Raw genomic sequence first — 16,013 nt, forward strand, 5'->3', positions numbered from 1 at the left:
AGACCAACACGTGGATACTTCATTCCTCCCTAAAATAGGGAATAAAATACCCATGAAAGAAATGGCAGAGACAAAGTTTGGAGCTAAGACGAAAGGATGGACCATCCGGAGACTGCCCCATCCGGGGGTCCATCCCATAATCAGCCACCACATGCAGACATTATTGCATATGCCAGCAAGATCTTGCTGAAAAGACACTAATATAGCTATCTCTGTGAGGCTGTGCCAATGCCTGACAAATATAGGTGTGGATGCCTACAGTCATCTATAGGACAGAACACAGAGACCCCAATGGAGGAGCTAGAGAAATTACCCAAGGAACTGAAGGGGTCTGCAACCCTATAGGTGAGACAACAATATGAACTAATCAGTACCCACAGAGCTCGTGTCTTAGCTGCATATATAGCAGAAGATGGCCTAGTCAGCCATCGTTGGGAAGAGATGCCCCTTGGTCTTGCAAACTTTATATGCCCCACAGAGGGGAATGCCAGGGTCAAGAAGTGGGAGTGGGTGGGCAGGGGAGTAAGGTGGGGGGAGGGTATAGGGGACATTCGGGATATCATTTGAAATGTAAATGAAGAAAATAGCTAATAAAATAAGTTAAAAAATATAGCGTCATACTTGGACTCAAGGCTCACTCAATAGCAGGGAAATGTCTTGTAGCAGAAACCTAGCCAATTTCCCTAGGATCATGAAAGCCACAGACCTTAGGAAAGAATCTGCTATCACAATTTGCTAAACCAGAATAAGTCCTTACTTCTTTTTAAACTGTATCCTTAAGCACACAGTTACGTACAGCTACCACGGTCTCATCACAGAAGCCTCTCTTTACAATAAATGGAAATTACCATGGGGAAAGCCACAACTGAACCCAAAGCAGAGATGAACAGATCATGTGGATTCCAGCTCCAGTGATTAGATCTATATCACAAGTCATGCATCTATGGCTCAGGGAACATTGCACATGACAGGGCAGAACCAGGATGTAATCTGTAAAACTGCATAAAGAATATGGAAACAATAGCTTTATTAGTGACACTGGAACAGAAGAGGGAGAAAACCTTGTAGGTAAGAACTGGAGGGAACTAATGATGACTGCTAGAAAGAGAATTAGTCTCTTCCAGGAATGAGCTTCTTCCTTATTCTTTGGTCAATGCAGGGTAGTCAGCACTGATACCTATACACACAAAGAACAAGAAGGAAACTCAGTAGGTAGTGTTTGTATATTTATTCATGTGAATACCTATTACATAATAATAGCAACAACAATAATATACTATAATATAACAATAATTGAAGAAGAAGATACTTGTAACTGTAGGGGGAGGACATGGAAGGGGGCAGTGAGGAGGCAACTTTGAGCATCTGGAGGAATTAGTGTGAGGAGGTAAAGGATGTAAATCTATTTCAATTGAAATATATTAAAAAAGAAATACCAACTCTTTTCAGCATATATCTCATCGTTTATATATGTTCTTATAATATAAGTATATTTTGCCTTAAGCTATCACGAAAAGAACATATGTGAATATAAATGAATATATTTATACACACATATATGTCACACATATTTATAAGTACACACTTAAACATACTGATCCCTTCTTACCTGTATGGTTGTTATACCTTGATTCTCTCGAGTTTTCGATATTTCAGCAATCTAACTCCATGCATCCTCAGTCTTTACTCAATCCTATACATCCTACTTGTCTAGAATCATTTTCCCACTTTCTGCAGAAACTTCAAGTTCTTCATTGCCTAAACATATTTAGGACTTGCTACCTCTAATGCTCAGTTGGAAACTCTCATATCAGTTGTGAGTGTTTATGTATAACAAAACTCCAAGAATCATATACAACCTTTATATGACACTATACTCTTGTGCACAATACTATGTCTTGGGCGTTGAAGTAATTTATGAATATGGATGAGAAAATTATTTTGAGGCTCTACTCTAACCCATGACTATGTTTGCTTTTACAGAATTACAAAGAATTAATAACAATGTTTAAAAATAAATACAATAACAACAAAGAAAGTAAGACTAGGTCTATCTGAATAGATATGACAGTTCATTCTTGCTCATACCTCAGAGAGCTTGCCTCTGAGTTTTCAATGGATCCTCTTTTAATTGATACCCTGCTTATTAATTCAAATAAACCAATTGAATGTTATATGCATATGTAAAACAAAAAAAAGAAATGGTTTTTTAAATTGAATGAGAATTTTGATATTTTGCATTTTGATGGAGACAGCATTTAGAGAATAGAACACTTGCTGCCCTCAAGGTGGTACAGATAAAAATATTCTGCATCACCTTGGACCTATTCCAAATGGAGCACACATTTCCAAGTGTAGGCTCCATCTATTAGCATAGCCCACCTAATTAGGCAAATCCAAAAGATATCCAAAACTCCTTTCTTATTAAATCAATATAAGTGATATTAGTACACTCTATTTATAAGCCACACTGTATTTTAAAATAATGAAATTGTTATGCATTTAAGCTTAGTGTGAAACTGTTTTTGTTTTTTGGTTTTTTGTTTTGTATTGTTTTGTTTTTTGTCTTTTGTCTTTTGATTTTTTTATTCTCCATAGTTGGAACTTATTTAATTTTAGATGTTGTCAAGTTGACAACCAAAACTAGCCATCACAAAAATGACATAAGTGAACAGAAAGCAGTCTTATTCATCAGGCATTCTGTGCCGAGAAGTAACCTCACTGGTTGTACAATCTGGGCCTTTTTTCTTTTTCCTTTTTTTTAAAATCAGATATTTTATTTATTTATATTTCAAACATTACCCTCTTTCCTGGTTTCCCCTCTGCAAACCCCCTATCCCATTCAAACTTACTTTGCTTCTATGAGGGTGCCCTCCCACTCACCTACCCACTCCTGCCTCACTGCCCTAGCATTCTTCTACACTTGGGCATCAAGCCTTCACAGGGCCAATAACCTCCCCTCCCATTGATGCCAGATAAGGCCTCATCAGCTTCTTCAGTCTTTCCCCTAACTCCTCCATGGGGTTCCTGTGCTCAGTCTGATGGATGACTGGAAGCATCCGCATCTTTATTGGTCAGGATCTGGCAGAGCCTCTCAGGAGATAGTTGTGTCAGGCTCCTGTCAGCAAGTGCTTGGCATCCAAAATAGTGTCTGGGTTTGGTGTCAAGAGCATGGAATACCTGTGAATTAACTCATGGATGACTTGAAGCTCAAGAGGAAGGAGAATCAAAGAATGGATGCTTCAGTCCTACTTAGAAGCCGGAACAAAACAAAGGAAGTAGAGGGTGGGAGGGACTTGGGAGGAAGAGAAGAGGGGAAGGGGAAAAAGAAAGGAAGAATCCGGTATGAGAGGAGATGGAGGAGATGTACAGAGAGGGTCAGGAAATTGAACAGAGTTATGTAGCAATGGGGCATGGGGAACTAGGGGTAGCAACTAGAGAGTCCCAGATGCCAAGAAAGCAAGAGTCTCCAAGGACCCCACAGGGATGATATTAGCTGAAATACCCCACACAGGGGAGGGAGAAACTGTAAAGACCATATCCAGAGGTTAGGCATGGCCCACCTTTCCCCGGCAACCCCAACCCTGGTTGAGGGATGGGGCTACCTAGTCATCTCCAAAATCTTTACCCAGAACTGTTCCTGTCTAAAGGAAATACCAAGTGGATCAGAGTCTGAAGGAAAGGCTATCCAGAGCATGTGGCTCTGGAGTTTAAAGTCAGGGGTACTACACAACACAATAATCAAGATTTGTGCTTTCTCATTACTGGAATAATCTAAAATACTTCACATGGACTGGTTAAACATAACACAGAAACACAAACACACACACACACACACACACACACACACACACACACAAACCACAGCACAAAGAAGTGACCATTCATTCTTAGGAACTGTATGTTACGAGAATTTGTGCATGAGAAATTTATAGCAGTTCACTGGAGAGTACCAATAGATTTTTCTTTGAGGTTTCTGTCGATATTCCCCCATATAAGAAATCTGGAACTCTAGTAATTTGGGGATATCTTATAACAAATTCAGACAAAACTACATATGAAAAACTAAAGGCTTATGTTTATTCTTAGTTTAGTCTTATAAAATGTTATCATGCTTGAAAACAGTAATAAATTTGGAAAGTACAGAGATAATTCTTTAAGGTACATCAAAGAAATATAAATTTGCCTTAACATTAGAAAATCAATTACAAAATTTGTATCATTAATTTATTGATGAAGAATATTATATACCATATCTAAAGGTATAAACAAATCACTTAAAACATTAATATTTGTTATCTTTGAATACTGAATAAGCTCCAAAATATCACATACTAAAAGCTTGGTCTCCTGGATGTCATTATTGAGAGGTTTACAACTTTTAGTTAATGGACACAAATACAATGTTGTAGGTAATGAATGATGTATTTAAAGGGACTGTGGGGTTATGTTCCCTTCCTATTCTGGTGCAAAAATTGAACAATTCGTCTGCATTGTTCTCTGCCCTTAACATGTGATATGGATAATGAAAGTTCAAAGCAATGAGTGTACATAATATCAAAATAAACCATTCATCTCTATGTGTATATTATGCCATTATTTATGCCATTATACTCTCATTATATTGATGGTATCTTATCATTTTCCATAATTAATCTCATAGATAATAAGCATCATTCAGGTAGATAGGAATAAGATAATAAACTTCCTTTACCTAAGAGAATCATCAACAACAAAATGTCCAGTGTACTCTAACTTACTCATGACATGCTAAGATATTTTACTTAAAGGTAGTGCTAGTTCAACTAACCACATTGTATTAAATATGATGTGATTTTTGTCTTTTGGTTAGAATCACCACTTCACTTCAACTCTGGGCAATGCTCTCCTTTTCTAATGTACATTGTTGTTAGGGAAAGGAAACCAAAAGTATTTAAAAAGTATACTTTTTTGGATTTGTATATTTGTATGACAAAAATTTAAACACCTTTACCTTGATACTTTCAAAAAAAATGAAGATTTGATAATTGTTGCTACTATGAAAAATACTTGTAATGAACCTTTATGTCTTAAATCGTTTTTAAAAAATTCAGTTAATTCGCCCTTTTGATAAATTCCACTAACATTTTAAACTGGTCACTTTCCAAACTCACTATTCTTCAAGACGAACTTTGAGAATCACTGTGCTCCTGGTGTCTGTGTTTGTAAAACCACAAATGATCTCATCATGAACACTCCATGCAGAACACACTCACAGGGGGGAGTTGCCCAACACAAAATGGACACCAATTTTGTGTGTGTACATTTTTAGTTTAATGCGGGATACTTATTCTGTCTGTTGTTGTTGTTTCCTTGATGTGTGTTATTGTTGTTGTTGTTCTGCTTTGTGTGTTTGAGAGAGAGAGGGAAGGAGACAGAGTATAAGAGACAAAGAGAGCACATGGTGTAGGGTGGATAGAGAGGTGGGAATGATCTGGGAGGAGTTAGAGGAGGGAGAAAATTATAATAAAATATATTGCATAAAAATTTAATTAACAAAAGTAAAGAAGAACACAATAATGACCCAAACACCAGAAAGCATAAAGGAGGGTTCCAGAATCTGGAAACGAAAATGGGTGCTTCTTTGAGAATGCTAACACCAACACTTGTTTAGAAGATACTGAAAATCATTTCAAGCTTCTAGAATTAGAAATGAAAAGCAGTCACTTAAATAAAAAGAAAAAAACTTAAAGTAGCAACACGGAACTAAGTAACTTTAAAATGTACAAGCAACTCACTTCTTTTCATATTCCTATCCTTTCTTTTTCTCTCTTCCTCCATGTCTCCCTTCCACATTTTATACGATATGAAAAACTGCACTGGTTATCAGGGGCAGACACATGATGCAGCTAGATTTTCCAATTTACACAAAAAACTTTGAAGCAGTTATATTCAGGTAGAGTTAAGATATACATGTATTTTCACATGCCAGAGTGAGTTTCATTCCAGGACAGTGGTCAGCATGATTGTGAGGATTCAACTGATAAAATGCTAACATGACATCTCATCAATATGCAACAGACCTCAAAAGCTACCCACTAAACTTTATTCTTTTGTTCTCATTTGTTAGATATTGCCAAGATTTCAATTTACATAAACGTATCAAGAAGATTTTCAGGGTGTTCTGTGGTTTAGATGAAGAGTCCAATACATAGTATCACCAACTTTTCCAAGATTAGCAAATAAATCTGGCCAGTAAATTAATCGGATTCTGTAGGTCTCAATCTTGTAGAAATGCTTATATTCAAAGTCTGCAAGTGTTGTATAAACAGGTGATTACTGACACAGATAAAGTGAACCACTAAGGAGAGTAGACTGTTCACTGTTCGCAAGGAGCCGTTGATCTAAAAGCCGTGACGATCAGGCTAGTAAGCAACCCACCTCCATGGCTTCTGCATCAGTTCTTTCCATCAGGTTTCCTGCGTTGACTTCCTACCACACTTTTCTGGATGATGGACTGAAGATGAAATAAATTTTTCCCTTCAAATTGTTTTTGGTCATGGTGTTTTGTCACAACAGTTGAAACCTAACTAAGATGTCATTATATAAATAATTGAAGGGGGGCATTTCCTAGATAGTAGACAAACGTGAAATGAAAAAAAAAAATCATAATGGAAAAGAAGATGGAGAAACCCACTGGAAGAAACTCACCCTTGGGATGAGTGAGAAGAGGCGTGATCTTTGAAGAATCATGATGATCATCTTCTTACACACAGAAAGTAAAGGGGGAAAAGATATTGCAAAAATGCCCAGCTAATGTATGATGCATAAAGAAATTGGACAATTTATTTATGCTACAGCAAAATTAATTATATCTCCTAGAGGAACTTTGGGCATCAAATTGAATCCTTTGACAGCACTACCTAGAGAAGATATATTTATTATCAAATTCAAATACAACTAAAGTGAACTGCCTTTCATTGTGAAAGTCTACGAACTTCACATTAGTCAGTTGCATTTTCAATATTTGCTTTAACAGACCCTGGGGTGGGGAATAAGCTGTGGAAATGTCTGCCAGCAAAGACCTCTGATAAGACAGCTCTTTTGTGACAATGGCTGTGAATTGCATACTTACTTCAAAACTGGAAGTCATTTTTCATTTAGAAATTTAGAGGGGGCATGGAACAGTATTGTCTAATGTCTCTGAAGTTCCCATTGCTAGGAAGGTTAAGGAACAACTAAAAAAAAAAAAAAACCAGAGTGCAGTGATTATTCTGAGTGTATAAACCTGAAAAGTGTCCCTAGAGGAAATTAAGTGACCATACATCACGTTTCTTATCAAGCAACACAGCCAGTTCTCTTATACCTTCTCAGACAAACTGCTTCTTCCTGGAGTCTGAGTGTTACACATGCTCAGATTTGAATGGCTCTGAAGAACAAAGGAAAGGCTGGTTGTCAAGCTGGCCTCATCACAGAGGGCTAATGTAATAGACAGGCATGGGAAAACAAAAGCCAGGTAATAAAAACAAACCAGAAAATATTGATTCCAGCCCAGCAGCACACTGTTTAATTTAAAAGACAGCTCTTCAGAAAATCCTTTCTTGTGTTGTCAGACAAGCCCTGGAACCTGTCTATCCTTCCAATCATTCCATTAGAAAGACATAGAGGTGAGATGCTCTTGGCTTTCAAACAAACAGGAGGGCACAGAGAACATGCAGTTGGATTTCTCTATTCTTATAGGCTGCCACTTTTAATTGCTGCCATTTGGAGACAAGAGAGATACATTCTCCTCATGCACTTCGCTACTTTCGGCTTTCTGCTAAGGCAAAAAAAAAAAAAAAACAGATGTCTGCATCGAACTGATGGTTTTCCTTTGGCTTGAAGACTTTTCACCTTCCAAAGTCAGACTTATCGTTTACCTTCTCATTGTTTGCTAGGATGCTATTCTATGTGGGCCACAAATGGAAGTGCTGATTGTGTTTGATGGATGCAGCCTGAAGGTGCTGAATTTGAGTCTGCTGTGAAGAAAGGTTTATGTTCTTTATGCGGTTACTGGGTCTCAGAAGATAATTGCCTTGGGTGATATCTTGACCTCATAGTAGGGAATACAAAATAAAGAGAGTTTTAAAGGATAATTTTGAACCAAAGTCTAAAACAACTCTTTTACTCAGGAATGTTAAGAACAGAGACATAATTAGATAACTTCAAGGAAATGACTACAAAGCAAAACTAGACCATTTAAGAGTAAATTAATTATGATTCTTGAGTAAACGATTATCTATTATGGCAATAGAGCAGCAACATTGGTTATTATGGCTTGAATCTAAAATTGCACCCTGATAGTTTATCTGTTAAAGGTTGGCCGAGAACCACTCACATCAATGGCACTGTATTCTTATTAATTGATTAATTGATGCATAAATTTGAAGGTAGATGAATTAGTTAAATTTGGAGCCTGGATAGCATTAGGTCAGTCACCATGGAAATTACTGTGTGGGATATCCTTTCATCCTTACAATCTTTTTCTCTTCATGACTTTGTTTCCCACCTCCACTGAGCAGCACTTTTATTTCTCTCTCTTTCTGCTGTTAGACTCAGCAAGATCTCTGCTCTAAAAGTACAGAGCTATCCAAATGCAAACATTGACTGACAAACCGCTAAAACAACGGGCCAAATTCTTTATGTCTATTAAATTGTTGTCCATTACTTTGCTTGTTTGTTTTGTCGTCGTGAATTTTGTTGTAACATGGAAAATTAAAACAGCTATGTCCAGTTAAGACCTTTAATACATACCCACCTGTATTCTAAGTAGCCTAGATATATCCTAAAGTCTCTAGCACCATGAAAGTGATTTTGTTTCAGATATATAAACATAGCCACTGTTGAAATCATCCACTTCTGTCTGAGTCCACTGAGAAAATGACATTAGCCATAAAGTGAAGGAAAGTGAGGAAAGAGTTCATCTTAATCTTAATTCCTTCAGATATTGCTTAAATAGACCATTGTCATGCCACTAATTTACAGTTCACACAGATCCTTTGTCACATGTGCTTTGACGTCTTGTCCGAGTAGTTACCTATTTATATGCAGCCCCCTGAAGTCAGTGTCTCTTTGTAGGGGTATCAGCAAACTGGGATACAGCTTTAAAGTATCTGTGAGGACTCCAGTCAACCCCTTGCCTTCACATTGTATACTGTGCTCTGCTCACTTTTCTCTCCTGTGCACACGAAACTTTATACTACCTTTGTCTTTTGTCTTTGATATTTTCATTCTTAGAAGTGTCAGGAGCAAGAACAAGGCTGTTCTGCAGTTGGTAAATCGTATCCTGGTAAAGAAGGAAGGAAGGATTTAGCGTGAGTTTTTAGGTATCCATGTTTGGTTTTCTGCAAGTTAGGGATGGATGTGTGTGTGTGTGTGTGTGTGTGTGTGTGTGTGTGTGTGTGAAGTGTTGATATACAAAAGGGCTATATAAATGTAGAAGGTTCACGTAGGAGGAAGCCATTCACAAGGAGCGTTTTCTCTGGAAAACAGAAAAATAAATAATGGTACCTCTAGTTTTGATATGTCACCTTTAATCATATATTCTCATACCACCTAGCCCATTGTTTATTTTAGATGAGTGACACAGCTTTACATTTTGAACAGTAAAAGGCTATCCAGACTCTGCTCTTTAACCACCACGACTAACTTGATTTGAAGACTATTTGGGATACTAAACATAGATCCGGTTGATTCAATTTTCAGGAAAGACATCAAGTGTCTTGGAAAGCATCTTCTCTGCAAGTGTGTATGGTTTTATTAGCTTAAAAAAAAAAAGAGTTCCAGGATATCCGTTACTGTACCTGTAACCTTTAGCTTCTCAGCCCCAATAGTGACCTCATCTTCATCTGCAGAAAACAGCACCCGGCCGTCTTCACTTGCTCTCACTTCAAATCTTTTGCACTGTGCCTCAACAGCCTCAGCTCCTGCAGTCGGAGGGAAGGTTAGAAAACGAAGTTGGTATGTAGAACGCCATCAGCATGCACCGTTTCTCATAAAGAAAAAAAAGAGAGACACACATTGGTCGTGTTGTTCAACTCTGTTGCAGGTCTAATATAATCGTTAACATTTTTAAGATGTTTCCTTGTCCAGCACCCTCTGATTTCAGGGAATATTTTCAGACTAGATTAACTGATCATGCATATTAGTTCTATATGTTTAAGGTGGTTCTAATATTGTCTGTGTGCTCAGCCAGATCAAAACACCTGGCATCTCAACAGGTGAGGCAATATCTATTTTGATATTCTGATGCCATTCCCTTCACTTTGGCACCTAGTAGATTCTCAATAAATGGGGCCTCAATGATTCACTTCTTTCTCTGCATTTCAGAACACCATACCCACCTTGCTACCTTACTGCGTATTCTAAAGCACCAACAATTTTTGACTCTTTATTACACACTTTATAGATTTTACTATAGATATCTTCTTACCCTTTTAATGTCGAAGAATTTAAAATTTTGGCTCTACTTTATTTTCTATGATAACATAGTTTAATCATTTTTTTTATATTTCTCAAAATATAAGCTACTTGACTGATTCATTTTATTGTTTAATTATCCCCATCAATCCACCCAAAAATCATAAGACCAATGACCATATTTAGAAAATGATTAACTTGAGGGTTAGAAGGGGTATAGCAGGAAGATCTAATTGGGTTATATGAATGAGTTTCAGCTGACGAAGAAATTCCTTAAACATTGGGAAAGTTGGATATTTTTCCACAGTGTTGATTTTTTTCATACGGCTTTCCACACTTTCACATGGAGCTGTGCCTCCCAATTTTGCTCTACAATTGTATTATCTCTGTTTTGCTAATTTAAAAGTAAAGCCCAACCCACTCAGGACCACAGGCATACCTTACCATATATATCTTACTTTACAATTTTCTCTACAACGTTATCAGAGGAATATATTTTAATATTTCTTTTTTTTAATTGGATATTTTATTAATTTATATTACAAATGTTATCCCCTTTCCCAGTTTTCCCTCTGCAAACCCTTATCCCATCCCCCCCTTACCCAGCTGCTATGAGGGTGTTCCCCCACCTGCCTACCTACTTTTGTCTTGCTGCCCTAGCATTCCTCTACACTGGGGCATCAAGTCTTCATAGGACTAAGGCCATCCCTCCCACTGATGCCAGATAAGTCCCCTTCAGCTCTTTCAGCCCTTCTCCTAACTCCTCCACTGGGGTCCCTGTGCTCAGTCCAATGGTTGGCTGTGAGCATCCACATCTGTATTGGTCGGGCACTGGCAGAGCCTCTCAGGAGACAGCTGTATCAGGCTTCTGTCAGGAAGCACTTATTGACGTCCACAATAGTGTCTGGGTTTGATGGCTGCATGTGAGATGGATCCCCTGGTGGGGCAGATTCTGGATGGCCTTTCCTTCAGTCTCTGCTGCACTATTTGTCCCTGTATCTACTTTAGACAGGAGCAATTTTGGGTTAAAATTTTGGAGATAGGTGGGTGGTCACAGCCCTCAACCTGGGGGGGGGGTCATATCTAACCTCTGGATATCTTCCTATTCAGTATTATATTTGATTTTAAGTGACACATAGTAGGCAAATGCTAGCGGTGATTTTTCAACTCTTCCCTCTTTCCATCCCCTTTTGGTCCCCTTCCTCAATCCTAGCTGAGTTTTCCTTCCAAAACTAGCCATGGGCTGGAAGAAATGACATGCTGTTAATGACATAGTTTATAAGTAATGTAAACAGGTTATGGGATAGAGAAAGAGTATAGTTTTGGCACAAGGGAAGGGCTTTGGGAAGACAGAAAGGAGAAAATAATGCGATTTATTTTTAAACTATAAAAACGTTTATGTTGAAAATCGGGTATAAGTTTTTCCTATATTCTGGTATCATATGGAGTTCTAGAAGTTGAAAATGCTCAACTAGGCCTATGTTAGATAGAACCAAGTTAATACTCCTCTCTTGGGTTGGCTGATCAAGGAAAATATGAATTATGTCTTTAAATATTGTACCTTTTGAAAAGACTTTTTTTAAGTTTTGAGATTATAACTTAATTAGAATATTTCTCCATTTGCTTCCTTTCTCCAAACACTCCCATGTGCCCCTTCCTACTCTTCTTCAAATTAAGGAACTCCTTTTTTTTTTTTTTTTTTTTTTTTTTAACTAATTGGTAATGACCATTTGGCACTGAAGAATGAAGAAGCAATTGGTGTTCTAGTGAATACATGTTAATTAGAGATGAATCTCCTTCCACTAATTTCCTAAACCAGCATAATCCCTAACAACAATCTATGAACATTTGCCCTCAAAAACAGTGAAGTTTTCAACTTTCATTAAGAATTTTTTTTTTTTTTGCAGCACATGAAAACAAGGACAGAAAGTGATAATCAAAATCCTTTACCTTCTATTTTCTTAAATAAATAACTGTTCTTACAGACTTTAAGGACAATATTGAGACAAACATTGAAGACTTACTCCCTTCGGTCATCATCTTGGTTTTATGAATATTATTTCAGAGGGTAGGAGTCATTTGCATTCTTTCATCTATTCATACTCTAATGTTTGTTTTGCCATTAGTCATTGTATGGTAGTAACTTAACAGAGATAGAATCAAAACATTGAGGCCAATGTGTTGACAAATTTTACCTTTACATTTGTGTATGTCTGTTTCCATCTGTCTCCCAGAGACTTAACACATTGAGCCTCAATGATCTGGAAATTATTACAGATCTTTTACACATAAAACTTTAATATTTATGACATATTACCATCAATTTCTGAGCTAAACTGATTTATATGTGGCGTTTGATGGCATAGACATGCACTGGTTAATTACACACACATGAACACATTACATACATTCATGGAACACCAAGAGCTTTCTAAGAATAATGAGGAAAGTCTTCATTCAGAAGATTCTATACACGTATTAAAATATTATACTGCTTTTCCCACAAGCTGTTACAAATAAACTATTAGAAGTAAGCTATTAGAAACTTCTGTAGAGTGGTGTCTGGCTCTGGCCAAGGGAGTTGAAACTTTAATTCGTTAACTTTAAATGGGCAAAGTCAAATAAGCAAATTGCACAATATTTATCCATGCAGGTTAAATGAGGTGCATCTAAGCCATAAATTAATGCATACAGAAACCATCCAATTGAAAAGCAGATATAAAATTAATCTTAAGACTGCACTTTATTCACTATATTAGCATAATTACAGATGGCAAAATTGCAAGTAATTAACAATGACTTGATAGTAAATAAATATTTCATATCAAAAATAATTATATAGCATCACATTTATATACATTGCCTTTTAAATATACATATAGAAAACAGTAAAAAATATAATTGTAGGTATAATCAGTTGTTGGGGCTATCAATATTTAATACTAATATATTAAATATCATGATACTGAACTTAATATATTTGATCTATATTTGGTTACCTATCAATTTTTTATGTCTAGTATCACATTTTTTTTAGACAGGGTCCATATACCCTAAGGCATAATTACATAAAGTATAAAAATAAAATAATAATTGCTTCTTTCAGCTAGGAGTGGTGGCGCATGCCTTTAATCCCAGCACTTGGGAGGCAGAGGCAGGCAGATTTCTGAGTTTGAGGCCAGCCTGGTATACAAAGTGAGTTCCAGGACAGCCAGGGCTATACAGAGAAACCCTGTCTCAAAAACCAAAATAATAATAATAATAATAATAATAATAATAATAATAATAATAATAATAAATAAAAATTGCTTTTTTTCCTCTCTCTCAAGTGGGACTGAGGTGTCCTCGCTTGGGCTGAAGCTTGTTGAGCTTTTTGAGTTCTGTGGACTGTATCTTGGGTATTCTGTATGACGTTTTTTTGTTTGTTTTGTTTTTGTTTGTTGTTGTTTTACTGCTAATATCCACTTATTAGTGGATACCATGCATGTCCTTTTGGGTCTGAGTAACCTCACTCAGAATGATATTTTCTAGTTCCATCATCCATTTGCCTGCAAAACTCAGGTTATCCTCATTCTTAATAGCTGAGTAGTATTCCATTGTGTAAATGAACCACATTTTCTGTATCCATTCTTTTGTTGTGGGGCATCTAGGTAGTTTCCAGCTTCTGGCTATCACAAATAAGGCTGCTATGAACATAGTGGAACATTATGCTCTTGAATATTATTGAGAGTTTAGAAATTCTTATTGCAAAACAAAACTAGATTCACAATTCATCATTTAGATATTCCTTTTTTAAAAAATTGCCATGAGCTATATATGTAATTTTAGGAAAACAAACATATCCACAGTCACCATTGCAGACCAACAGCCATGGATGGCTCTGCAGTACCTTCCGTTCACAGGTCTCAACAAGAACCACAAGATGAAAATGGATGTGGGCCAGCTGGTACTAAGAGAGCATCACCAAACACACAAGTTCATGTAGGACAAGATGCAGAGGTGTGCTCTTTGTGCCCTCTGAGTAGTAAAGCATGAAGCTACTGAGGGTATTGAGGTACAAGTGTCCCCCCATGTTCATCAAGAGGTTGATGTCTCACATCCATATCTAGAGGAAGTAGGACAAGCTGAGCAACAGCCAGCAGCCCTGAGGAAAGGTGCAGTCAAGGGCTGGTTGCCCCATCCCTTCTCAATAATAATTTATGCCATGTGAGAATATGCTCAGACATCTATAAATACAAAAATATGCGAACACACACACATACACACACACACACACACACACACAGGTGCAGCCAAGAACTGATTCCACCATCCCTTCTTAGAAAAAAGTATGCTATGTGTGAATATGCCCACACATGTATACACATGCACATGCATATGCACACCACTCACAGGTTAAATGCATCCTAAAACATCGGTCATATGGGAAGATATGATAGAGAATGAAGAAGGTCAACCTCTCACCATGCTGGAGGATTCTTTACTCCTAACTGAAGTCTTTGGATTAGCAGTTCTCCTGGGAACCTTTCACAGTTACATCTGCCTCTCTTCTCTACAGCCACTGACCCATGGGTTAAGGCCACAGCTGCCCTTTGGTTTCCAGGAACTAATGGAGCAGTGTGAAATGTATAAATTCAGGGCTTGCCTCTGTCCTTTGATCTCTTTCCCTGATTACACCCATCAACATTCAACTAATATAATAGTCTGTATTGAGTCACTTACTCACCAATAAAGGTTTACTTATCTGTGATGAATTCTGGTATTTGTAATAATTTGCATCACTTCCTTACCAATAATTCATACTATCATGTCTCTGGATCGCCATTTGTATTTGAAAACATCAGCTCAAGAATGGGTTGGGGAGTCTGGTCCTTAAGAACATTTGCTGTTCTTGTAGAGGAAAGGTATTTGATTCCCAATAGCAAAAGGTGGCTAACAATAATCTGTAACCCCAGTTTGAAGGTCTCCTTTGCCATTATCTGATTTCTACCCTATGCATACTTGGTGATTTTCACAGTGGCAAAACATTCATATGCACAAAATAAAAATATATATCTTTAAAAATTAACTTAAAATATGCATTTAAAAGTACACACATAATTTTGTCTACCACCTACTGGAAGGATAGCTGTTATTACCAACTTGTTGGAGTTCATATTCTCACTTTGTCTTGGGCTCATGTCTCTCCATCCTTGCCAATGAATAAAGCTAAGTCTCCAGAATGATCCATTTTTCAATTGTTTAATTTTTTATGATTTACTGCTCAGAGGTAGATAAGTTATTTTATGTTCATAAATATTTTAAATTCTGCTTATTTGACTTTGTTCATTTAAACTTAATGAATGAGTTTAACTTCTGTTGAAATTAATTTTCATCATCCCCATCTTCCAATTTATTTCTTTTTTGTGTGATATTTCAAAGGCTCTTTTAGCTGCAATAATAAACATTTTATTTCATGTGTTAATTTGTATTTTTTGCATGTGTGTATACCTCTGTTTTTCTGTCTCCTCTCTGTCTCTCTGTGTGTCTCTGTCTCTCTCTTTGTTTGTGTGTGTGTGTGCGTGTGTGTGTGTGTG

At 37.0% G+C, this 16,013-nt stretch overlaps 1 protein-coding gene and 1 non-coding gene across 3 annotated transcripts in view; one reads left to right on the forward strand and one right to left on the reverse strand.

Moving 5' to 3' along the window:
* Positions 1 to 13, forward strand: part of LOC115062662 — a 107-nt gene extending 94 nt beyond the window's left edge. Inside the window, exon 1 of the small nuclear RNA XR_003842597.1 lies at positions 1 to 13. This exon is cut by the window's left edge and continues 94 nt beyond it. This is a non-coding gene — a small nuclear RNA (U6 spliceosomal RNA).
* Positions 1 to 16,013, reverse strand: part of Sgcz (sarcoglycan zeta) — a 1,036,342-nt gene that overhangs the window by 23,733 nt on the left and 996,596 nt on the right. For both annotated transcript variants that reach the window (XM_021219043.2, XM_021219044.1), the window contains exon 5: positions 9,822 to 9,944. In XM_021219043.2, the coding sequence (XP_021074702.1) occupies positions 9,822 to 9,944 (123 nt within the window). The remainder of the gene's footprint in view (positions 1 to 9,821; positions 9,945 to 16,013) is intronic.

The sequence above is a fragment of the Mus pahari genome, chromosome 19 (assembly GCF_900095145.1).
Source record: "Mus pahari chromosome 19, PAHARI_EIJ_v1.1, whole genome shotgun sequence".
NCBI classification, from domain to species: domain Eukaryota; kingdom Metazoa; phylum Chordata; class Mammalia; order Rodentia; family Muridae; genus Mus; species Mus pahari.